At 48.2% G+C, this 25366-nt stretch overlaps 1 protein-coding gene across 1 annotated transcript; it reads right to left on the bottom strand.

Moving 5' to 3' along the window:
* Positions 1-14186: 14186 nt before the first annotated feature.
* Positions 14187-21081, bottom strand: Pgc (progastricsin). The gene is made up of 9 exons (XM_005318703.3): positions 20980-21081; positions 19698-19848; positions 19255-19372; positions 18243-18361; positions 17550-17749; positions 16447-16569; positions 15762-15909; positions 15109-15207; positions 14187-14466 (listed from the first exon to the last, which is right to left on the bottom strand). The coding sequence occupies exons 1-9, from the start codon at positions 21042-21044 to the stop codon at positions 14314-14316; spliced, it is 1176 nt and encodes a 391-aa protein (XP_005318760.2). The 5' UTR covers positions 21045-21081; the 3' UTR covers positions 14187-14313.
* Between the last annotated feature and the right edge of the window lie 4285 nt (positions 21082-25366).

Genomic DNA, 25366 nt, shown 5'->3' with positions numbered 1-25366 from the left:
ACTGTCTCTCCCTACACCCCCTGCAAATCTGTCCCGTCTGTTCTTCTGAGAGACCTCTGTGTCCCCCATTGTCCTTTACCAAGCCCTGGTCTGCCCCTCTCTAGCCAGGTCTGCTTTTTCATGTCCCTCTCTCCATCAACTGGGCCCCCTCATACCCATCCCCCACCTCCCCCACCCCTCACTGCCTCCTCCCCCTCTTCCCATCCACAATGTTCCCAAGGCTGAGCTGACCTGAAGCTGGACTGCCAGGAAAAAGTCCCCATGCCAGCACCCTCTGCCACTTTGTACCCAGCGCTCAGGGCTCCAAACAGATTGGTCACACCTTTGGGCCCCAGGCAGAAGGCCAGGACCACACCTGCCTACCAAAGACAGCATCTGGCCAGCAGGGGATTTTCCACTCTATCCATCCCCCCCACACTGCCTCTCCAGACCTGGGCATCCTCCCCAGGCCTCATGATGGGGGAGGCAGGGAAGGAACTAGAGTCTGCCCACCCCTCCCAGAGAGGGAGGTCCCTGCCTGATGGTTGTCAATGCCAACTCAGGTCCCTTCCTCCCTGCAGTCCCCAGAGCCATGTGGGAGTCTGGAGAGGAAGGCAAGGCAGGGGGTATTTCCCCTGAGCTGGGCATCCCCACATCCAGAAGAGAAGGAAAAAGAGTCATAGGATCCTTGGATTCCTGCTAAGTCCATGGAATGCCCTGACCTCGGGAGGCCTAGTAGAGCCCAGCCTGGGGTTCCAGGGACCCTTCCTCCTGTGGTAGGATGCCAGGGCTCTGACAGTTGTCATGCTAGCCTTCCCCAGGCCCAGTGACACCACATCCCTTCTGAGTGTCCCTGGCTTCAGCATCAGGATAGGCATCCTGCTCAGCTGCCAGGCCCTGAGGATCTGCAGTCCCTCCCACCCCCCTGCTCCTTCCTGTCGGTCTAATGGGAGACCCAGGTGGCCTCCTTCCTCCCCTCCCCTGTCCTGTCCACCACCCTCCATACACAGAAGGCTCACTCTTTGACATGACTGACATCTGCAGTGTTTGAAGGCACCTGAGAAGTCCTCCTGGGCCACCTCTGACCCCACACAGAAGCCCAAAGAGGCCTGACCTGCTGGCTTCCAACCGAGATCATCTTCTCCCCCAGTCACCACACAGCAGCGCCATGGTGCTGGGTCTCCAGTGTCTAGCCGTGGGCCTCCTCTCCATGGACCAGATACACTCAAGTGCAGAGACTGGGCCTTCCACTTCTCTGTGTCCAGCTCTGGGCTTAGGAAATCAGTAGAGTTGATGGAGCCCAGGGACTTGTTCTCATTGAAGCTCTGCCACACCCCACACCCCATTATCCCAGGTGCACACTTCCTCCTAATGACCCAAACTGCTCTCCTGGGAGACCTTGACCCACAGGGATCTCTGGGCCACAGGCTGCTGGTGTCCACGAAGGAGGCAATTCTTCTGCATGCCCATTTCTCATTTCCTTTCTGCCTCACCTGCCTCAAAGTTTGTCATAAGCACTGTATGTGTCACATGGCTGTAATCCTAGCATCTCAGAAGACTGAGGTAGGAGGATTGCAATTTTGAGGCCAGACTCACCAATGTAATGAAGACTTATGCAACTAGTGACAGCCACTTTCAAAATAAATATCAAATAATAATATTTAAAAAGCTCAGGGGATGTTGCTCATTGGCAAATAACCATGCATTCAATCCATACACACACAAAATAAATAAATAAATAAATAAATAAAAGTTATAGTCCCCTGTGACTAACTAAATGAAATCCAAGCTTGACACTCAACCATGCAGGATGCTCTCCATTTCCTGCTAAGTATCCAAGCTCTTCTTCCACTGTGCACACTCCTTTCTCACAAGAAGGGGTGGTATATTCTTGCCTCCATGCTCTGTCCTCCATATGAAAGACCCTTCCCAAATGCACTCACATGAAAACTTGCTTCACCTTTCAAGACCCAAGCCTTCCCCATGTGCCCACCTACCCCTACATTGACCCCCCAAAAGTGCAGAATGTTGATTGTCTTCCCGTGGTGTCTACTTCATAACAGCTGATATCCACTTCTCTTGCCCCCAGTCCTACAACATGTGCCTCAAAGAGGCCTTTTTCTCTATGACCCCTTTACCAGCTCAAAGACAACTTTTAAAATGACACTGAGAGCTCAGAGTCTCTCTTAAAGAGTAACATATGTAGCATGGAAACTATCACTACCCATCCTCCACCCAAGCCAGACATCACTAACCAATTGTTGCTCTAACCCCAGTGTTCAGACCAAGCCTTAGAGTCTTTTTAATTTTTATTTTTATTTATTTTTGTATCATTGTAGGTGGACAGCATGCCCTTCTTGGTTTAGTTTTGTTTATTCGGTGCTTAGAATTGAACCCAGTGCCTCAGACATACTAGGCAAGCCCTCTGCCACTGAGATATAGCCCCAGCCCTAGAATCTTTTTAATATATTTTTTAATTCGTTCTAGTTAGTTACACATGACAGTAAAATGAATTTTGACACATCATATATAAATGGAATAGAACTTTTGTTCATCTGTTTGTACATGACGTACACAGGTCATGTAAACCATCTACACACATATGGTAATAAAGTCCAATCCATTCTGCTCTCATTTCTACCCCTGCCTTCTCCCCTCCCTTCACTCCTCTCTGTCTAGTCCAAATACCTCTATGCTCCCCCACCCCATTGTGAATTAGCATCCGAGTATCAGGGAAAATATTCGACCTTTGGTTCTATGGGATTGGCTTATTTGGCTTAGCATGATATTCTCCAGGTCCTTCCATTTACCCATAAATGCCATAACTTCATTCTTCTATAAGCAAGTCTTAGCATCTTTCCCCATCTGGTGTTCCATGACCATTTTTCAATCCCTAATGAAATGACAATCCCCAAATCTTTTCATGGAGGATTTTAAAAAATTATTGATGCTAATTTTCATTTAGATCATATATATATTAATTATATATCAAGGCAGGGCTAGGGCTGGATGTAGCTCCATTTGAGAGCACAGGCATAGCATGCTTGATGCCATGGGTTCCACCCCCAGCACCTCCCCCAAAAATAAATAAATAAAGTTTTTAAAATAGTAAGAACTCTTCAAAGTGCAGGTGCCTGCTCCTTCCTTCATTATCTTGCAGACCTTATTGTGCACACTTAGATTTGAACCTCACTGAGGTCAGTGTGTAAACACAGCTCACTCTGCTCTTATCACACAGGACTGCGGCATGTGCACCTTTCCATGCATTAAGATATGCCACTTCCTTATCACTTAACACTTGCAGAGGTTACCTGGCGCTCTCTCCTGCTGGCCCTAGACACTGGGTTGTTTCCAGTTCTCACTGCTGTCAGCATCACCTGGGCTCACCCCCGACACCCATCAAAGGAGTGAAGTGCTGAGCTCCCCATGACAGAGACATCCAAGCAGAGGCTGAAAAGGCATTTTTTTTTTTACTAGGGATGGATCCAGGAGCACTGAACCACTGAGACACATCTCAGCACTTTTTATGCGTTTTTTTGACAGGATCTCCCTAAGTTGCTCAGAGATATGCTAAGTTGCTGAAACTAACTTTGAACACTCCTGCCTCAGCCTCCCAAGTCGCTGGGATTACAGGTGTGTGCCACCATGACCAGCCAAACGGGTACTTCTTAAGGAGTACTGGTAGAGGGCTCTCTTGCAGTAGGCTTCAGTTTGGGCCTGGAATCTCAGTTTCCCTGTGCATTCTAACACTGATACTGTCCACTCAGCTCTGGGGACAATTACTCCATAACCTTAAGTCTTTCTCAGTTATCTATGTGCATTTTTAGTCAAGGTTTCAGCTATTTTTCTCGGGCTTTTGGATTTTGCTTAAGTGTTGGTGTGTGTTTTATATTTTCACCATTACTTCAACCAAACCCACTGGGAACATACTGGACCTGATGTTTGTTTTTCTCTAGCTCAGGGGTATACACTGTTAAATGTTGACATAACTCTAGACTCACAGAGAGTTCTGAACATAGTGAGGAGTGGTCCCTCCTAATTTTCATGCAGGACCCCCTAATGTAAACTCACACAAAAAGCATCCTACCCTGGTCACTTCAGGAATTTACCCTGATATAGTGCTATCAAGGCCTCTACAGACCTCATCTAAATGTCACCATTTGTGCCACAAATGCCCCTTTTCTGGCCCAGGATTCTGTCTAGGTTCCCACATTGCTCTTGGTGATCATTTCATTCTCCTTCCATCTGTGCCAGCTCCTTGGTTTTCTGTCCCTTGTGACCTTGTGACTTTTTGTTGTCCTGACCAGTCCCTTTGTAGACTGCCCCTGGCTGTAGGTGATGCTTGTGATTTCACACAGTGAGGTGGAGGGGGGTGTTTGGAGAATGCTGCAGAGGGGGTGAGCCCTCTCGGGGCACCCTGTCTGGATGGTGTGATGTCCAGGTGTCCTGTTCCTGCTCACTTAGACTCTGTCCCTTGGTTAAGGTGGGATCTGGCAGGTTTCTCGCCTGCCAACTTACTGTTGTGCTTAGTCATTAATAAGAGTCTTCTGGGGAGATGAGTGGGGACTGTGCAGACCTCCTGCTTCTCCTCATCTCCTGCTCTGGGTGTAACAGCTGTTAACGGTTTTCCCTAAAACAGTCATTACATAGTGTTTGCCTAGTGGTGATTTTCTATCTCCATCATTCCTTCTGCACTGAAGATATTTCTACTGTAAGCAAGAACTGGACCTGAGGGTTTAGAATGGGCTTCTGCCCTCCTGGAAAATATCCCATCCCAGAGGGCAGGCCGGGCAGGGTGCTTAGTATTTAATGAATCATGCAACCATCTTGACAAACCCACAGAAAGGCTAACTTGTATCCTTCTATAGCGGAGTCAGGTTTTTGTTTTGTTTTTAGGTACAGGGGATTGAGCTCAGGGCACTCTCCCCATGAGCCATATCCCCAGCCCTATTTTGTATTTTATTTAGAGACACAGGCTCACTGAGTTGCTGGCTCCTCCCCATTGCTGAGGTTCGCTTTTGACCTTGTAATCCTCCTGCCTCAGCCTCCCGATCTGCTGGGATTACAGGCATGAACCCCACCCAGTGTGGAGGAGTCTGATTTTTGTGCACCTCAAACATCTGAAAATAAATCTCTATGTGTATAACTAAGAAATATAAAGACTGGTTGTTTTCCTCTGCTCTATTGATTAACATCACCTTACATGAATTTATGGCTTTGTGGAAAGGGGGTACACTAGGTGGATGGAGGCCCATGAACCCAGCTCCAGCCCCTGCCCCAGGAAGGGTAGATGGGGGTGAAGCCTGAAGATGGACTAGTATCTCGCATGCTCCCTAGATGTTTTCTCTGGTTCTCATTCCTGGCTTTCTCTATGAAACTAAACAATAACAACTGAGTTTCTCGTTTCCAGAGAAAAGAATGAATTCAAAATTCTTCAGAAATTTCTCTGGCTCAGATGGAGGAGCACATGCGTATATCCAGCAGGTCAGGAGGCTGAGGCAGGAGATGACAAGTTCCAGTCAGCCTCAGCAATTAAATGAAATAATCTCAAAAAAGTAAATTAAAAGTCCTGTGGATGTAGCAAAGTGGTTTAGCATCCCTGGGTTAAATCCTTACTGCCGTTAATATAGAGAGAGAGACTTTTCTTGGAGGCACCCAGTCCTGGCCCATCAGTCATGGGCAGCAGGTACAATCAGGCAAGAACTTGGTGGCTCCTTCAGGGAGCATTTGAAGGGTATGGACAAAAGTACTCAGAAGAAATATGTCCTAGAAGAATGAAGGGTGTTCCTGGACAGTGTCAGAGATGTGCACACAGATTGATTTCTGGTGACACATGGAGCCTACTTCTCTTTGCTGAGCCCTCTCAGCACATATGGAAGGACTTGAGTGTGACATGGGGTGAACTTGACTTAGCAGACCCATCTCCACCACTTGAGGCTTCTTTGACCTTGGCAGCCCCTTGCCCTTTCCCACCCTGTGTGTGCTTGTGTGTCAAAAGGGATAACCGTCTGTGCCTGCAGCACTGCTGTCCAACCCAGTGAGGCCCTGCCCACGGCCATGCCTGTCTGCAACCCTAGCTGTCAGCTGAGTCTGGGTCTTCAGATTGGGCAGGGGCTGGGGCTGGGGAGGCAAAGGCCAAAGGACTTAGGTGAGACTGAGAGTGTTCATTCTGGTTCCTTTTTTTCTTTTTTGGTGTCTCTGTGTGTGAGAGACCCAGGATTGAACCCTGGGGTGCTTTACTACTTAGTTGCAACCCCAGCCCTTTTTACTATTGACTCTGAGACAGGGTCTTGCTGGGTTTCTGAGGGGCTTGCTAAGTTGCTGTGCCTGGACCTGTCAATCCTCCTGCCTCAGTGTCTCAAATTGCTAGGATTACAGGTGTGCTCCTGCCTGCCCGGCAGTATTCCACTTCCTGATTCAGGTGGGAGTGAGGTGGAGTCCTCTGGCTCATGAGAAGTCACTGTGCTCTACTCCTGGTAGCTCATCTGTTTTCATGTGCATTATACTTCAACAAAAAGTGTGAAAAACTGGCAATTTTTCCTTTTTTAATGTAAATTCTATTTGGGCATTATTTGTACACAATGGTAGAACACATTTTGTTATTCTCATGCATGCATGTATCACAAATTGGTCAATTTATTCCCCAGTACCTCCCCTGTCCCTCCCTGCCTCCCTGGTCCCCTTCGTCTATCCTGCTGGTCTCCCTTTGATCCACAACCCCAGCCCCAGGTGACTCCCTCCTTACTCCCCCCCCCCACTTTTCTCTCTAGCTTCTACACATAAGAGAAAACGTACCACCCTTGGCTGTCTGAATCTGGCACAATTTGCTTAACATCCATTTTCCTGAAGTGACATAATTTCATCTTCTTTCTGACTGAATAAGCTCCACTGTGCACATACACCACATTGCTCTCTCCACTCCTCTGTTCATGGACAACAAGGCTGGCTCCATACCTTGGCTCCTGGGAGTCGCACTGCTATCCTGTGTGCGCGTGATTCCCACAGTGCACCGACTTTAATGTTTGGATGAACTACCAGGAGCAGCGAGGAGTAGCACAGCTAGGTCATACTGTGGCTCCGTAACAGTATTTTTGTTGGTTTGGGATTTGTTGTTTGTTTTTGTGTTTGTGTTTGGGTACTGAGAATTCAACCAAAGAGAGCTTTAACACTGAGCTACATCCCCAGACCTTTTCAGTTTTTATGTTGAGATAAGGTCTCACTAGGTTACTGAGGCTGATCTTGAACCTGTGATCCTCTTGACTCAGCCTCCTGAGTAGCATGTGCTCAGGAATACAGGCATGTGCTACCACCCAGGATCATTCCAAGATTTTGAGGATCCTTCATATTGATTTCCATAGTGGTTTTATGATTTTAAAATTTCACAAACAGCATATTAGAAAATGTCCGTTTTGCCTCATATCCTTGCCATTCTGCATTATTATTTGTATTCTTGATGTTTGTCATTCTGATTGGAGGAAAACATAATCTCTGTGTAGATTGTGTTTTTCTTCTTTCTTTTTTCCTTTTTGGTATTGGGGATTTAACCCAGGGATGCCTAACCACTGAACCATATCCCCAGCACTTTTTGATTTTTATTAAAAGACAAGGTATCACTAAGTTGTTGAGGTCCTTTCTGAGTTGCTGAGGCTGGGCTCAACTTGCAATCCTTCTGTCTCAGCCTCCACAGTCCTGTGCCAACAGACCCCATCTCAGTATAGTTTTGATTTGCATTCTTTTTTCTGAGTGGGGAGCGAACCAGGGATTGAACTCAGGGTCACTAAACCACTGCGCCACATCCCCAGCCCTATTTTGTAAATTTTATTTAGAGACAGAGTCTCACTTAGTTGTTTACTATATCACTTTTGCTGATGCTGGATATGAACTTGGGATCCTCCTGCCTCAGCCTCCCAAGCTGCTGGCATTACAGACCTGTGCCACCATGCCCAGCTTGCATTTCTTGATTAATAAAGATGTTGAACATTTTTCATGATTTATGGACCATTTGTCTTTTTCTATTGAGAAAGGTCTATTTGGTTATTTGCCCCATTTGTTGATTGGGTTATTTGCTTGCTTGGTTTTAAGCATTTTGAGTTCTTTATATATGCTGGATATTAATCCTCTGTCAGAAGAGTAGCTGGAAAATATTGTCTCCCATTCTGTAGGCTCTCTCTTCACACTCTTCACACTGTTTCTTTTGCTGCACAGAATCTGTTGGATTTGATGCCATCCATTTATTAACAATTGGTATGATTTCCTGAGCTTTAGGAGTCCTAATAAAGAAGTCCTTGTCCATACCTATTTATCAGTATTGACCCTGTGATTTCTTACAGGGTACAAAGTCTCTGTCTGCTTCCTAGATCTCTGATCCATTGTGAGTTGCCTCCTGTGCAGCTGAGAGAGAGACACCTGGCTTCACTCTCCTGCACATGATATCCAGTTTGCCCAGGTTCAGTTGTTTAAAAGTTTGTTTTTTCTCCACCATAAGTTTTTGGTGCCTTTGTCAAGGATCAGATGACAAAATCTGAGTGGGTTTGTCTCTGGGTCTTCTATTTCACCCCCTTAGGCTATGTGTCTGTTTTTATGCCCGGGTCATGCTCTTTCTGTTGATGTGGCTCTGTAGGATAATTTGAAACCAGATATTATGATGCTTCAAGCATATGTCTTTTGGGTTACCATTGCTAAGCAGGCTATTCTAGGTCTTTTATTCTTCCACACGAATTTTAGGGCTGTGTTTTGTTGTTGTTGTTGTTGGTGGTGGTGTGTGTGTGTGTGTGAAGAATGTCGTTGGTATTTGGAGATTGCACTGACTCTGTCAATTGCATCTGGTAATATGGCACTTTCACATGATTTAATTCTGCTTGTCCATGAACATGGGATGTCTTTCCATTTTGAAGTGCCTTCTTCAATTTCTTTTTTCATTGTTTATAATTTTTGTTGCAGGGGGTCTTTCACCTCCTTGGTTACATTTATTAAAGTATTATTTATTTACTTGCTTGCTTATTTTTTTAGACTATTGTGAATGGAATTCTTTCCCTATTTTTTTATGGTTTTGTTTTGTTTTAGCAGATTCATTATTGATGAATCGAAAAGTTACTGATATTTCTGTGTTGATGTTGCATCCTGATACTTGACTAAACTTGATTATTAATTCTAAAAGTCTTTTGGTGGAGGTTTTGGATCTTCTAAATATAGGATCATATGATCTGCAAACAATGATCATCTGAATTCACACTTTCCTATTTGTATCCCTTTTATTTTTTCCACGTGCCCAGTTGCTTTGACTAAAATTTCAAGTGCTACATTGAACAGAAATGAGGAGAGTGAATATCCTTGTCTTGTTCCTGATTTTAGAGAATATGCTTTCATTTTTTCCCCACTCAATATGATGGTGGCTTTGGACTTGTTGAATATAATAACCTTTGTGATGCTGAAGGAAGATTCTTATATACTTAGTTTTATTCGTGATTTTATCATGACTCGGGGATGAGTTTTCTCCAAAACATTTTCTTTTTTTTTCCCAGTCCTTTTTTATTTTTATTTACTATCTTTTTTTAAAAAGAGAGAGAGAGAGAGAGAGAATTTTTAATATTTATTTTTCAGTTTTTGGTGGACATAACATATTCATTTTATTTTTAATGGTGGTGCTGAGGATCGAACCCAGTGCCCCGTGCATGCCAGGCAAGCGCACTACCACTTGAGCCACATCCCCAGCCCCTCCTTTTTTATTTTTTGTTTTGAGACAGTTCTTATTAAGTTGCTAAAGGTCTCTGTAAATTGCTATGGCTGGCCTTGAACTTATTTTGCCTCATCCTCCTGATTTGCTGGGGTCTGCCATCATGCCTGGTGGAAATCTGGATTTTTTAAAATATTTTTTAGTTGTAGTTGGACACAACACCTTTATTTTATGTATTTATTTTTATGTGGTGCTTTGGATCAAACCCAGTGCCTTGCGTGTGCTAGGTGAACGCTCTATCACTGAGCCATAATCACAGCCCCCAAATTTGGATTTTTTAAAGAACAATATCGCCTAATTTTAAAACAAATATTGAGTTAAATTTAAAAAGAAATTCTGCTGGCCAGTGGAAACCCAGTTTTCAGTTGAATCTGCCAGTTTATGACCTCTACTTAAGGAACCAAGAGAGGTCAGGTGAGAAAGGTAAGCTGGAGCCAGATTTCAAATTATCTTGAATGCCAAGTTCAGGAGTTTTGATTTGGACTTTGCAAATCATTAACAGGTTGTGTGTGTGTGTGTGTGTGTGTGTGTGAGAGAGAGAGAGAGAGAGAGAGAGAGAGAGAGAGAGAGAGAGAATGGAACCACTTGATGCACGGGTTGGGGACTCTACAAAGTGACCTGTGAGAAAAGGGAGAAGTTAGTGACAGAAGTTTGTGACAGAGGGGTCCAAAGATGGTGGCAGCAGGATGGAAAACCAGGTTAGTTGCAAAAGATGAAGACTGAAAGAAATGTGAGGCAGGACAGGGGCACAATCCAAGGATAGAGACATAAGCAGATTTATTGTCAGGCACCTGACCGGCTGCTCCACACGGAGACAGTGGCAGGAGAGGGACTCCGCAGCAACTCCCCCTTGAGCATCACCTTTAATAGGCGGGGATCTTGGCCACACCTTAGCTGTGGATTTGGCCCTTGTCACTGGCATAGCAAGTATCACCTGATTTTGCAGAAGGCAAGTTACTGTTTCTTGAGAACGAAGAAGAGCAACTTTTTATCTCTCAAGGAGAGAACGGAGACCAGCAAGTCTCTATGGATTGAGAAGAAGAACAGTATCCAGAAAGTGGGGGTGGGAAAGGAGGATGGCTGTAGTTATGCCACCAAAGAGTATGATAAGGTGGGGACCAGGGAAGTGGCTAAGAGTGGCAGGTAAGTAAAGGTGACCGAGGTTCCAATTGGACTGAGGATGAGTCCTCTGCCTGCCAAGGGGAAGTGTTGACAGCCACAGCCCAATCAGAATGACGCCTGGCATTTGCCAGCGAACCATTGAGATGATGATTTGAGTTAAGCTGTATATAATTGCTGCGTTGCTGGATTGATTGAGTTGTATATTTGACCTTTACTGTCAGGCAATAGGGAGGCTCTTGCTGCCTAGGGCGCCGGCTACTTTGGAGTTCCCGTGGAGTTCTCATGGGGGTTTGGGGAGATTGGATGGAGCCCAGTGGAGGGAGTGTGGTCCCGTGTGGTGTGTGCAGTGCCGGTGAGAGTTGGGGAATAAAGAGTTGCTGTTTGAATCTACAAGGCTTTGTGGCGGCTCAGTTATATGTGCCCAGCCAGACTATGGCAGGGAAGGACAGCCAGTTTGGTTTCAAGGTGGCTGGATTTAGAGAACCTGGATCCAGTCGCGGCCACTGTGTGGAGGGTCCTGAAAACCTCCCCACAAATCTGCCTGGTTGCTGCCGGCAGCTGAGCGACCTTGGACAAGTCTATTTATCAAACACCCCTCCACCACCCTCAGGGCGGTTATGAGGGTTACAAGGAGGTGGCCAGGCCCGCCCTGGGGAGGTGGAGGAACCATGGCTCCTTACCCTGGGACTCTAGAAGGTTCACTGTCACCTGAAGGGCCCTGTGCAGCTGGCTGAGTCCTTCCAGAAGTTTCTGCGGCTGTGGGCGACCGCCTGGGCCCACCGCAAGTAGCCTCGGGTACTAGAGGACCCGCAGCCACAGGACAGCCGAAGGTCCCCAGAGACCCACCCCGCCCGCACCCCCTCTGCTCCCAGCCCCTCGTCCCTCCAAATCATTTTCTCTGTGTCTTTTGAGATTAGTATGTGACTTTTGTCCTTAATTCTATTTATTTCATGAATTATACTCATTGATTTGCATATTTGGAACCATCCTTGCATCGCAGGAAGGAAACCTACTTGATCATGATGTATAATCTCTTTATTGTGTTGTTGAATGTGATCTGCTCACATTTTATTAAGTAATTTTGTATCTATGTTCATCAGGGATATGGATCTGTAGTGTTCTTTCTTTGTTGTGTCCTTATCTGGTTCTGGCATCAGGGTGATTCTGGCTTCGTAGAATAAATTTGGAATTGCTCCCTCTCCCCATTTCTATTTCATAGGATAACTTGGGAAGCACTGTCTTCAATTCTTCTTACAGGCCTGGTAGAATTCACAGGAGAATCCACGTTTCCTGGGCTTTTCTTTTGTGGTAGACTTTTAATTACTGCTTCAATATCATCGCTTCTCTTGGATCTGTTTGTTTTCTCTGTTCACGTGGTTCAATTTGGGTAGGCCATGTGTGTTTAGAAACTCACCTGCTCCTCAATTTTTCAGTTTATTGGACTATAAATTTTCCCAAAAAAGTCCATGATGATTGTCAGGATTCCTGTGATATGTGTGGTGATATCTACATTTTTTATTCTAATTTTATATTAATTTGGGTCTTCTTTGTCTTTCTTTTGGTTAGTTTGGCTGGGGTTTGTTAATCTTATGTATCATTTCAAGGATTCAATTCCCTGTTCATTGATCCTTTGTATTTTTCAAAATTGATCCTCTGTTGCATGAATTTCAGCTCTGGTCTTAATTATTTACCTCCTTCTCCAGGTTTTGGATTCATCATGAAGTTGTATATTGGGAATCTTTCTAATTTTCTCATGTAGGCGCTCATGGCTATACCTTTCCCCTCCCAATGGCCTTCATGGAGTCCAGGAGATTCTGATATGAGGCATCGCTGTCTCTTAGTTCTAAGAATTTTAAATTCTCCCCTAGTTTTTTTATGGCCCATCCAGATGTGTTTGTATCATTTCTGTCATTTTATTCTTTCTCCTGAGTTCTAATTTCATTTCATTATGATCTATTACCATACGAGGAATTTCATAGAATGCTACATATTTACAAAACCTTGCTTATGGCCTTAAATATCGTCCATTTTGCAAAAGATACAGGGACACATGAAAGAAAATGCATTGAGGTCTTTTTGGATGAAATGCTCTGTGGATATCTGTTAGGTCCATTTTATCAAAAATATATATTGGGTCCGAAGAGTTTTTACTGTAAAACTCACATTTTTAAGGAGGAGTAATCAGGGAGAGGAGAGGAACAAAAATTGGGGAGAGCAGGATACAGAGCACTGCCTACAGAGAGGGTGACCTTCTCCCCTTCATAAGCCTGGCAACTGAGTACAGGTCAGTGTCAAGCCGCAAGAAGAATAGTGTGTCTGTGGTTCTGTCCACACACCTGACCCAGCTGCTACCTTTCAACGTCCTCCCTAGCCACTATTACACACCTCCAGGTGTGGTACTACACGGAAGTCAGAGGGATGGGTGTGGAACTTACCCACACTCTTCTCCTACTCCTCACATCAGGGGAGTGTAACACACACACAACACACACACACACACACACACACACACACACAAAGAGCAAAAGGCAGGAGAGTCGTGTTTGAATAACTTAAGTTTGGGAACTCCTGACTTATAGTGACTGGACTGAATGTGAAACTGATGTAAACCATAGGTTCAACTACCTGTTTTGTCTCCAAAGACAGAAGTTGCCTTATTTGGGGGTTTGTTAATCTGACTTGGTTAGAGAACATCGGCTTGATGTCCATGTAATTCAAGGAGCTATGCCCATGTCCATAGCTCAGGGTCAGCCCTCCTTCAAATTGAAGTCCTGGGACCTAGGAGACCAGGTAAATGCAATCTGCCTAACTCAGTCCCCAACTCCAGAAGTCCTCCTAGAAATAGTATCTAGCACAGCCTCCTCCCTCATAGACCCCATGAAAGTTGCAAGGGCACATAGGTGTCTAGAAACTTCAGATAATTCTGGCCAAGGTTGAATAAGAGCTAAGAGGATAGACATCTAGATCTGGGAATTGTGTCCCCCAGTCACACTGCCTATAGACATGCATCTGTGTCCTGGGGTCGTGAGTAGCTTGGGAGTGGTAAAGTGGACCACAAGGGCATCTCAGGTTGTTACAGTAGGGACCCTTACCCGTCACCTACGCTCCATTACCACTGCCCCCACTCTAGAGGGAAACTATGAAGACACTCCAAGCTCTAAGGAAGACAGAGCCCATATCCAAGCCTCAGCTCAGGACCCATTTAATTAGAATCTCAGTGACCCACCAGGGAACCTCATGGCCCCTCATATCTATCAGGGTGAGACCTGTCCTGATTCCCACTCTGCCATTCCCTGAGACCCACAGCTACTTCCAGGACACAAGAAAACTCCAAAAGCATCAGGTTGGCCAATATGGGATACTGTTTATTATTGGAGAAGGTCCACTAAGAATGGCACATTGCAGAGAGGAAGGACAGAGGGCCCCAGGCAAGGTGGGGCCAGGAGGAGGACGGGAGCCCAGGTGTCCAGGAGGAACGTCTAGGCGGCAGTGGCAAAGCCCACCCTGTTGTTGGCCATGTCAAAGACGGAATAGTAGGACCTGAGGAAGACGTCCCCAAGAATCCAAAAGGGCTGGCCATTTCCTGAGGACACGTAGGTGGCTTCCAGTCCAACCGAGCAGTAGCCATTCTCCTGCTCAACAGAGAAAGGCAGCACTCATTTATTCGGTCACACATGGCCTGGCCACTGCTAGCCTGAGCCCTGGTCAATGAGCAGGGCAAGGACTGGCCCTGAAGACTCATACACAAGGTGATGTTTCACAAGAGGGGCTAGAGGGAAGGGTTTCCCAGTGGTAAACACAGGTTGTAGTGGCCTCTGCAGGGTCACCTATTCCCATGCTGGGAATCTTTTCTTGCTAAAGCTCCCTTCTGTTCCTCATTGGCAAAAGCAGAATGATGGTTCAGCTTAGAGTAAAGCTAGCTTGCATTCAGACTTTGCCTTCACCCTCATCATCTGTGCAGCTGGATCAGCTATTGAACCTCTCTGAACCTCCAGGTTTTCATTTGTAAAACAGAAAGAGAATCTCCCCCATCAAATGCTGTGACAAATCCCTTCACCTAAAAGGAAGCCTAGGCACTGGGGTTCACACAGGGGCTAGCCCTAGACAGAGCCCCTCTCCACTGATTAAGAGACTGATTGATCATGGGTGACACTCTTCTGGTGGGGATAATCCCAGGTGACATGAGTTGGGAAATGGCACAGGGCCAGGTGGAGCTTCTCTGTCTGCACCTGTTCCTCCACCCCAGTGGCTCAGCCCCAGGGACCAGGACTTACGTTGAGGATGTAGGCTGAGGGCGGCAGAGGGAACTGCACCCCGTTGATGACGAAGGTGAAGGTGGGCAGGTTCTGGACGTTATTACAGTTCACGAAAAACTGCAGAGAAACAGGTTCTTCCAGGTCCCCTCACTCCCGACCCAAGATACCTGCTACCCATCTGCTAAGCACTCTGGGGCCACTCGAGACCCAGGCCAGCTATTTGAGGAGAGAGATAAGTTCAGGACAAATACTATATGGATAACACTTGGATCCCACATATGCAGTTAGAGCGGGTGACAACTGGGTGGATCTAAGAATGTGCCCCAACAAAGACACTCCTCCTGCCTGAATGGCCCCTCTGAGAGGTTGAATCGCTGCCCTTTCCCCGCAGGTGTCCTTTGAAACCACACAGCCATGTGCAAAACATGGACCAGGGCTCCCTCCCCTAGTGGGGAGGGCTAATTTGGTTACCCATGTCATTTGCCAGGACACACAGGAGTGAGGGGGCATAGCTGTGTGGAGGAGAGAGAGGTGTGGATTGAGGGTTGGCCTTGTTACTCACTTGCTTAGCCCCACGTTTCACTCACAGGGACCCACGAAACAACAAACACCACTGGTCAAACACCACTGTTGACCCTGACCTGGCCAGGGCACATCCATGCCACACCCACCTGTCCATACTCATCCTCCTGGGCCCCTATAGCTTGCAGAAGGGAGCTCAGGTACTGCTGGGGCACGGTGAGCAGAGAGGTTCCTGTGTCCACCATGGCCTGGCAGCCCTGGGAGCACCAGCCAGAAGCCTCTTCCCCAACATAGAACCTGGGTGGCAAGAAGAGGGCAGCCTCAGCCCGACCAGGTCAGGGCAGCCAGGGGAGACCTTCCCGGCACAGGGAGCAAGCATACGCGATGGACATGAGGGCCCCACAGGGCCATTGCAGCTTGTCCCCTGCCTCACATTCCCTCTGAGTCTGTGCTGGGTCACCTAAAGGACCCAGGGATATATTCTAAAAACTTCAAGGAAGTTTTAAGAAGCGCTGAAATCCAGGGTTATCGTGTTTGTTATAAGAACAAGGAACATAGTAGTTGTCCCACACACCTCAGGTTGTAATCTGTGGTGTCCTGTGTGATAGGACAGAAGCTTCTCCAGTACTTGGGATTCCACATGCGCCCCCCTACCCCTTACTCCAGACCCAGGGTTGATGCCCCTGTGGAGGCCAGCTGAGGCTCTAGGGAGGGCAGGCCACAGGAGTTCTTGGTGTCCCCACCTCAGTGGAGCCTGGATGTGCATGTGCCACAGGTGCCCAGAATTCAGCTCCAAGGAAGATGTGTCCCCAGGAACCCCAAACCCAGACTCACTCCTGGATGCCGATCTGCCAGTAGAGCTCCCGGGTAACAGGAGCCCAGAAGATCTGCCCTGTGTACAGGCTCTCGTCCACACCTCCAAAGATGACCGCTCCTCCATCCTCAGATCCCCCTTGGCTGTAGGTCACACAGGCAAAGAAAGTGAGGGAGAGGTTAAGGAAGGGGATGCATATATGGAGAAGTCACCTTCACAGGGAAAGAGCACCTTCCCTGGTTTCCAAAGGGTTTTTCTGAAGACAGGGCCATGTGTACTGTCAGGCTTCTGAATGGCCCTGCCCCACAGTGCTCGATGTCTGGCAGCTTCTCCCCTGTAGACCCCACCCACACTACCATGTTCTGCCTTTAATTTCATGCCACTGCTCGACCCTGTCAGTAGGAGCCTCACAGATACCCAACATTTTCTTTTCCTTTGCAAGTGGACATGGGCAGGTCTTTGGTGAAGGGGAGGGAAAAACAGGCCATGTTTCTTCCAGAAGATTCCCCTTAGTGGTAGTAGAGTGTGTCGTTCCTGGAGTTTCATGTGAAGGTGTAAACAGGCAAAATGAGTTCCCAGGATGAGTGTCAGGGTCAATGTGTTGAAAGCAGGATAAGGAGACCAAGCCACAGCAAGAAGATGGAACTGACTCTAGACGGTAGAGAGGAAGAAAGCTGGACAGCAAGAGAGAAAAGCCAAGCCCAGGGCTCTGAACTGGCCTCCTGTGGGGGCTGGGGGGACAGTGGGTGAGGAGTCAGTCAAGGGCCTAGACCAGGAGACTCCAAGACCTAGAAGGACACAAGCAGGAGGAGAGGCAGCAGGTCACTGGACAGAGAGGCCTCAGAGAGAAGCACAGGCGAGGCAGGGGGCTCTCGGGGTCCAGAGCAGCAGGCAGGCCCAAGACATGGGGAAATAGAGCAGGTACACCCGGGAGAAGTTGAGACTGAAGAAGGAGAGACCATCCTGTGTCCTGAGAGTGGACTGGGGCAGGGGCAGGGAAGCCCAGGAGCTGAGGCTCTGAACAAGTGTGGCCCAGCCACCCCCTGCTGGGAGGTCTCCACACCCCAAGGGATCAGGACTTGGTACAGGGCAGGACTTAGGGACCCGCAGGGCAGTCTCTCACTTGCTGAGGTAGACGCTGAACATGGGGCTGGACAGGGCGTTCACACGCAGCATGCCCTGCAGGGCTGTGGTGGCACCTCCTGAGGACAGGGCAGGGTAGGCCAGGCCCATGATGCCATCGAACTGTGCATAGACAAAATTGGTTCCCGGCTCTTGCTCACTCAGGCCAAACTCCTGGTTGGGGACCTGGATGCTCTGGACCTGTGGGGGGAAGACACATTGGAGGGAAGGTGACACTTCTGAGTGCATCTATGTCCTCCTGCCCCATGCCACCAGAGACCCTCCATGATCGTCCCTCCTCCTTCCTCCTTGGCCCATCTGCCCACTTCTCCACAGGCATCCCAACTGTCACTTCTCTTCCAAGGGCCTCCTCCACTGTAGCCTCCCATCCCCACACCTCTGCCTCCCAGTTCTAAGATCCTGAAAAAAAATGCACCATGCCTGACTGGTCACTCTGGTGCCCCATCCCTGGACAGGAAAGAACAAGGACATCTAGGTCCCCACCCTCTCACATCTCTATCCTCTGCACTCCAGGTTTTAAGCTCCTGAATGAAAATTATCAATGTATGACTGGTCATTATGGTGCCCCATGCCAGACACAGAAGGGACCTCAGTGAATGAACAAGTGACATCTAGGTCCCCACCCTCTAACACGCCCCCCATCCAGGGTCAGGGTGGCAGCTGGAGCACTCACAGTCAGGGTGTCATAGCCGAAGAAGCCTGTGAGGCTGCCACTGCCATACTGCAGGGAGAAGGTCTGCCCGTTGGTGGAGAAGGTGGAGGACTTGCTGGGGTTGAAGCGAGGGTGTGTGGCTGCAGGAGGGAGGCATGGAGGCCAGGGGTGAGCAGAGGGCTGCCTGGCTCTCAGGCTCATGGGCTCCACCCCTGCCTGGCCCTCAGCCTAAGCCCTCAGCCTGAGGGTTCAGCACCCCCATCTGGTCACCAAGGAGGGACTGACAGCCTTGGCCCCTGGCTCATAGTAGTTGGAAGGCATTGGTGAAAGCCCATGTTTCATAGGTAATTGGATGCCCGGATGATGACCACCCTGAAAGCAGACTCCTCCTCTATCTCTACCCCACCAGAAATTGGCACAAAGCCTGGTGGTAAATGCTCATCCAGTGAGCAGTGGCAGGGAGGCCTAGAGAGGAATCCACTCAGCCCAACCTCGATTTGCACAAGAGCTGGGCATAGTGGGATGTGGAGGATCATGGGGTGTGCCCATGATGGACAGAGATGTCCACACTCCCGCCCCAAGATTTTGGAAGGAATTAAGGCAGCCTTAAAACTGAAGATCCTCTGTCTCCCTAAATGACTCCAGGACAGGGCCCACATCCAGCATAGTTGTGGTCAGTCCCTGGAGACGCTCAGGGAGAAGCTAGTGGATAGGAGAGTGGAGGGCGAGGCACAGAGTGGACAGTGTCCTGAGGGGAGGAGCAGCACTGCCCGGTGAGCAGGAGAGGGTGGAGCGGAATGAACTGGAGGAGGTGAGGTGGACGGCAAAGATGAAGGGGTCCATCCTGACACGAGGCAAGGCAAGGGGCCACCCTGGAGCAGGGCCAGCCTCCTCCCTCTGGCTTCTTGATGCCCTGAGACCCTAAACAAGTCCCTGGTCCTCCCCAGGAGTGAGCACCCTTCCCTGCCTGCATCCCTGGACATGCCAATGCCTGGCCCTGCCCAGGGTCCTCCCTGCCCAGCCCAGCACTCACTGCAGGCCTGGCTCTGGCAGTAGACCGAGGGCACCCACAGGTTGGAGGAGCCAGTGTCAAACAGGACCAGGAAGTTCTGGGGTGGAGTCCCGATGCTGATCTCACCAAAGTAGGCAGCCTGGGGAGCCATGAGGACGGCTGTGAGCAATAGGGGAATCCAGGGGCCAGGCTTCTCCACGGGAGAGCAGGAAGGACAGCCCTGCCCTACAGGACCACCAGAAGCCCAGGTCCCAGACACACAGGCCTCAGTCCCAGCCTGCCCAGGGCAGCCACGTGGTCTCTATGGGTCAGCTACCAGGTCAGCTGGGGCCCTCCCCATGCTCTGCCCAATGGGCCACTCACTGCAGGGTGGCCCAGGCTGGCAGGACTGGGAGCAGCCTCAGGGTGAAAGCCCAGGGAGTCCCCAGCTTTGGCAGCAGGGACACCTAGAGACTAGGACTCACATCCATGTAGCTCATGGGCTCATAGAGCACGCTGAAGTCGCTGAAGCGGTACTTCTGAGCTGGGTCGTACTTGTGGGTCCTCAGGAAGTCCCCCAGCAAGCCCTTTTCCCTCATGGTCTGACGCATAGTCTTCATTTTCCTCAGGGGGACCCTAGGGGAGGCTGGGTGTCAGGGCAGGGCCCCCCTCCTTCCTCTACCTTCTCATTTCTTCTCTCCCTGATGTTCTCCCTCGCCTCCTTCCTCTTCCTCTTCTTTCTTTCCTTCTCCACTTCTTTCAACCTCACTCAGCACTTCTCCAAGACTCAGGAAACAATGAACTTCCCTCATGCCTGCCCTCAGCCCTTCTCAGGGGTCCTGCTCCTACTCTGGCCTCTGCTCTCAGAGACCCTGAAAATACTTCCCGTGAAGGGGAGAGGGACTTGGGACTCTGGGACTTTACAGCTTCCAGAGGATGTCTGCTGATATTTGTTCTTTTGTTGTTTAAGGGTCAGTTCTGGGATGTGACTCAGTGGGAGAACATTTGCTGAGCATGTGCCTGACCTGGGTGCAGTCACCAGCAACATGAAAACGTATAAATAGTTCTCAGAGATAGCAAAGCTCATCCCAAAGAGTGTCCCTTCCTGTAGTGCATTCCGGTACCATGTATTGCCTATAAGACACACCATGAAGTAGGAGAGCAGCAATTGTCCCCTAATATGTTTAATCTGTTGCTGATTGAATGTGTGGCTATAACTGCACAAAGGAAAGGCCCTCTGCACTCTTCCTAGGTGGCATAGCAGGCAGGATGGCAAGCGGGGAGTCCTGCTGTCCCTTGAGGCAGGTCACCTGCTCCATCCTGAATTTTCAACATAACATGTTATAATGATTTACAGGTATTGGTGTTTTTGCTAAAGTGATTTTGGCTTCTTCCAGCAAATTTGGGCTCTTACGGAAGTTTTTGGCGGGATTATCTTTTTCTTCTCTAGAACGAACTGTTATCTTCTGAAGGAAAAAACTGTACCCATTTAGCAATGGCCAGCATGGGCATAGTCACCCTTCTCTCTGCTTCAGGACCATCTTCTCCCCTCAGTCTGGGGAGACAGAAGGCTATTACCTTGAGCAGATCCTGAGGCCAGGCTCTGTCTGCTCCCAGCTGAGTCCTACCCAACTCCAGCAGGGGCAGCCTTCCCAGCCCCATCAGGGAATCCCGCTCAGACCCAGCTGCTGCCCCCTGACTAGCTGCTCCATACAGGGCTGCAGGCCTCCTGAGGTTCCCTGCACCCACAGCCAGGCCCACACTCACTTGACAGGGGTAGTTGACGCCTCCAAGGCCAGGAGGCAGACCAAGGCCACCACCATCCACTTCATGATGCCGATTCCCAGCTGGTCACAGAGCAAGCGCCACTCTGAGATCCACAGTCGCACTGGAGTGAAGACTTCAGCACTCCCTCTTTATACCCCCTGGATGTGGCCGAGTCCCTCCCTCTGTGCCCTGGGCAAGCATAACGCCAACCAGGGTGTCCCCTGCACACCATGTAGCCATTGTTACTGTGTTTTTCCCCTGGACCATGGCCACAGCTGACTTTTCAACTTGTTGACTTTTGAATCCAACAGCAGAGGCCAGGAGGTACGGGCGATAAGACAGAACAAAGTAGCCATAAGATGGAGGGGCAGAGCTGCTCCTCCTCCAGGATCCAGTGGTTGGTGTGGGCATTTTGGGGTGAGGGCCACAAAGAGGCAGAGACAGAGAGAGGGGCATAGGAATGTAGGCAGATTTCTTGGCCAGCATGTCTTGACATTGGGGATCACAGGATCTTTGTCATGGGCACTCTCCTGTGTGCTGTAGGTAGCTTCACACCATCCTGGTGGCTGCCCACCAGGTGCCAGGAGCAGTCCCTGAGCTGTAGCAATCAGCAATGTGCCTAGGAGTTGCCTAACGTCCCCTAGTTGGGATGACATCATTGAGAACTGTGTGCTTAAGCGATGCCCCTGGTGGTTTGACTCAAGTCCTGGCTCCCCGCACCCCAACATCTTGGGGATAGAATTCGGGTATGTGTGGGGATCCCAGGCCAGCGGGTAGCATGGTGATGAAGACATGTTGGTAACTAGGCAGTTCTGATGCTGGGGATGGGGCTGGAGGCCAGTGGCAGAAGTCACTGACTGGGGTGTCTTCAGAGGCTTTCCACATCCATCAGGGGACTTGGAGACACCCTCATCCTAGTTCAGCACACGCCTAGGTCACACTCACAGGATACTCCATCTGGGCATTGGCCATGCCTGGGCAGCAGAGTGGAGGGAAGCCTGGAGCAGGGCATGAGCAAAGGGCTACCCCTGTCCTTGTCCACTTCTTCACTGTCTCTATCCACTGCAACTCTGCCCTGACCTAGTCCTCCTGAGAGGCCTCTGTGTCCACCATTTGCCTCCCTGGACCCTGGTCTGTCCTTTCTCTGGCTCCCAGTCTGGAGCCCGTTCTGCTGGCCCGTCCCTCACCTATACCCACACTTTCATGACCTGTACTCCTCCTCTCCCTTCCACCACCTGCTCTCTAGCTGTAAGCCTCCTACAAATTCTCCAGCTCCAAATCCTACAGCTGTCACTCAAAGGGAAGGCATCTTCCTTGGCTTATTAAACAACACAAAAGCCCCTTTCAGAGGTTCTATAACGTGAAACAGTGGGAACTGGAAGTTACTCTAAAGATAAAGACAAGTGCATAGCATGCCTACATACTGTCATAGGCCATTCTTCACCCATGCCAGAGAGCAATCCTTTCTCTCTTTTCTACAGTGTTCAGACCAAGCCTTAGAATCCTCCCGACTCTACTGTTCCCTGCAGCTCTCTCAATTCTTCATGAAATGACAATCCCCAAGTCCTTTTTAAGGACTAATTTTTAAAAATTCTACATACTTATTGTCACTTAAATTCTACACATATATAACTTTAAAAACCATCAAAACAGGGCTGGGTGTAGCTCCATGGTAGAGCACTCACCAAGCATGCTTGAGGCCACACCCCAAGCACGCCCCCCCAAAAAAAATAAATAAAGTTTTTAAAATAGTAAGGACTCTTCAAAGTGCAGCTGCCTGCTCCTTCCTTCATTATCTTGCAGACCTTATTGTGCACACTTAGATTTGAACCTCACTGAGGTCAGTGTGTAAACACAACTCGCTCTGCTCTTATCACACAGGACTGCGGCATGTGCACCTTTCCATGCATTAAGATATGCCACTTCCTTATCACTTAACACTTGCAGAGGTTACTTGGCACTCTCTCCTGCTGGCCCTAGACACTGGGTTGTTTCCAGTTCTCACTGCTGTCAGCAGCACCTGGGCTCACCCCCGACACTCATCAAAGGAGTGAAGTGCTGAGCTCCCCATGTCAGAGACATCCAAGCAGAGGCTGAAGGGGTACTTCGTAAGGAGTACTGGTAGAGGGCTCTTTTGTAATAGGCGTGAGTTTGGCCCTGGAATCTCAGTTTCCCTGTGATTCTGACCCTGAGATTGTCCACTCAGCTCTGGGGACAATTACTCCATAACCTTAAGTGTTTCTCAGTTATCTATGTGCATTTTTAGTTAAGGTTTCAGCTATTTTCTCGGGCTTTTGGATTTTGCTTAAGTGTTGGTGTGTGTTTTATATTTTCACCATTACTTCAGCCAAACCCACTGGGAACATACTGGACCTGATGTTTGTTTTTCTCAAGCTCAGGGGTATACACTGTTAAATGTTGACATAACTCTAGACTCACTGAGAGTTCTGAACATAGTGAGGAGTGGTCCCTCCTAATTTTCATGCTGACCCCCTAATGTAAACTCACACAAAAAGCATCCTACCCTGGTCACATCAGGAATTTACCCTGATATAATGCTATCAAGGCCTCTACAGACCTCATCTAAATGTCACCATTTGTGCCACAAATGCCCCTTTTCTGGCCCAGGATTCTGTCTAGGTTCCCACATTGCTCTTGGTGATCATTTCATTCTCCTTCCATCTGTGCCAGCTCCTTGGTTTTCTGTCCCTTGTGACCTTGTGACTTTTTGTTGTCCTGACCAGTCCCTTTGTAGACTGTCCCTGGCTGTAGGTGATGCTGGTGTTTTCAATGGTGAGGTGGAGGGTGGTGTTTGGAGAATGCTTCAGAGGGGATGAGCCCTCTTGTCCGGATGGCGTGATGCCCAGGTGTCCTGTTCCTGCTCACTTAGACTCCATTCCTTGGTTAAGGTGGGATCTGGCAGGTTTCTCGCCTGCCAGCTTACTGTTGTGCTTAATTAATAAGAGTCTTCTGGGGAAATGAGTGGAGACTGTGCCGACCTCCTGCTTCTCCTCATTCTTCTGTCCACTGATTTTTTTTTTTTTTTTGGTACCAAGCATTAAACTCAGGGGCACTTGACCACTGAGCCACATCCCCCAGCCCTATTTGGTATTCAGAGACAGGGTCTCACTGAGTTGCCTAGCACCTTGCATTGCTGAGGCTGGCTTTGAACTCGCGATCCTCCTGCCTCAATCTACCAAGCCGTTGAGATTACAGGCATATGCCACCATACCCAACTCTGTGCACTGATTTTTAGAAATATTTTTATTGGTGCATTATATGTAACAGTATGATTCATTCTGTCATATTCATACATGCATATAATATAATCTGTTCCATTTTGGTTTCCAGTATTTCCCCTTTCCCTGTCCTCTTCCCTCCCCTGATTTCCTATATTTTAATCTACTGGTCTTCCTTCTATTAATTTATTGGGTTTTTAAAATTTATGCATTATAGATATACATAAAGTGGAATTTATTGTGATATATTCATACATGCACATAACATAGTTTGGCCAGTTTTATTCTGTAGTCCTCACCTTTCCCTCTCTCTCCCCCCCCCAATTCCCTTCCTCTGCTGTTCTCCCTTCTATTTTCAAGGGATCCCCTCACCCAATTTTTTCTATCATTATTCTCTCTAACTCTGCATATGAGATAAAACTTTCAACCCTTGACTTTCTGAGTCTGGCTTATTTGACTTAGCATGATATTCTCCAGTTTCATCCATCTACCAGCACATGACATAATTTCATTCTTCTTTATGGCTGAGTAAAACTCTCTTGTATATATATACACCACATTTTCTTTATCCATTTATCTGTTGATAGGCACCTGAGATGATTCCACTACCTGGTTATCATAAATTGTGTTGCTATAAATATTGGTATGCAGGTGTTAGTAAATAGTATGCTGACTCTAGTTCTTTGCGATAAATACCGACAAGTCAGATTTATCTGGTTTCACTCCTAGTCTCTTGAGGAAACTCCATAGCCCTTTCCAAAGTACTAATTTGTACTAATTTGCAGTTCCACCAACAAAGCATGAGTGTACCTTTTTTTTTTAATCATTTATTCTGCACTTATTAATTAGATTTCTCCTGTAAGGAAAAACTAAACCAGAGGTTTTAGAATGGGCTCCTCCCCACTCCCTGCCAAAATATCCCATCCCTGAGGCTGCGCTGGGCAGGGTGCTTTGTACTTGTTGAATCACAAAACCCTCCTGACAATTCCACAGATAGTTTAACTTATCTCCTTCTATAAAGGAGTTCATTTTATCTGTATCTCAAATATCCAGAAATAAATCCCTGTGTGTATAATACATAAATAGAAAGACTGGTTGCTTTTCCTCTGATCTCTTGATTAACCTACCCTTGCTTGCAGACAGTTGCT

Source organism: Ictidomys tridecemlineatus, chromosome 8, assembly GCF_052094955.1.
Source record: "Ictidomys tridecemlineatus isolate mIctTri1 chromosome 8, mIctTri1.hap1, whole genome shotgun sequence".
Classification (NCBI taxonomy): domain Eukaryota; kingdom Metazoa; phylum Chordata; class Mammalia; order Rodentia; family Sciuridae; genus Ictidomys; species Ictidomys tridecemlineatus.
This window is presented reverse-complemented; position numbering and strand designations above follow the sequence as displayed.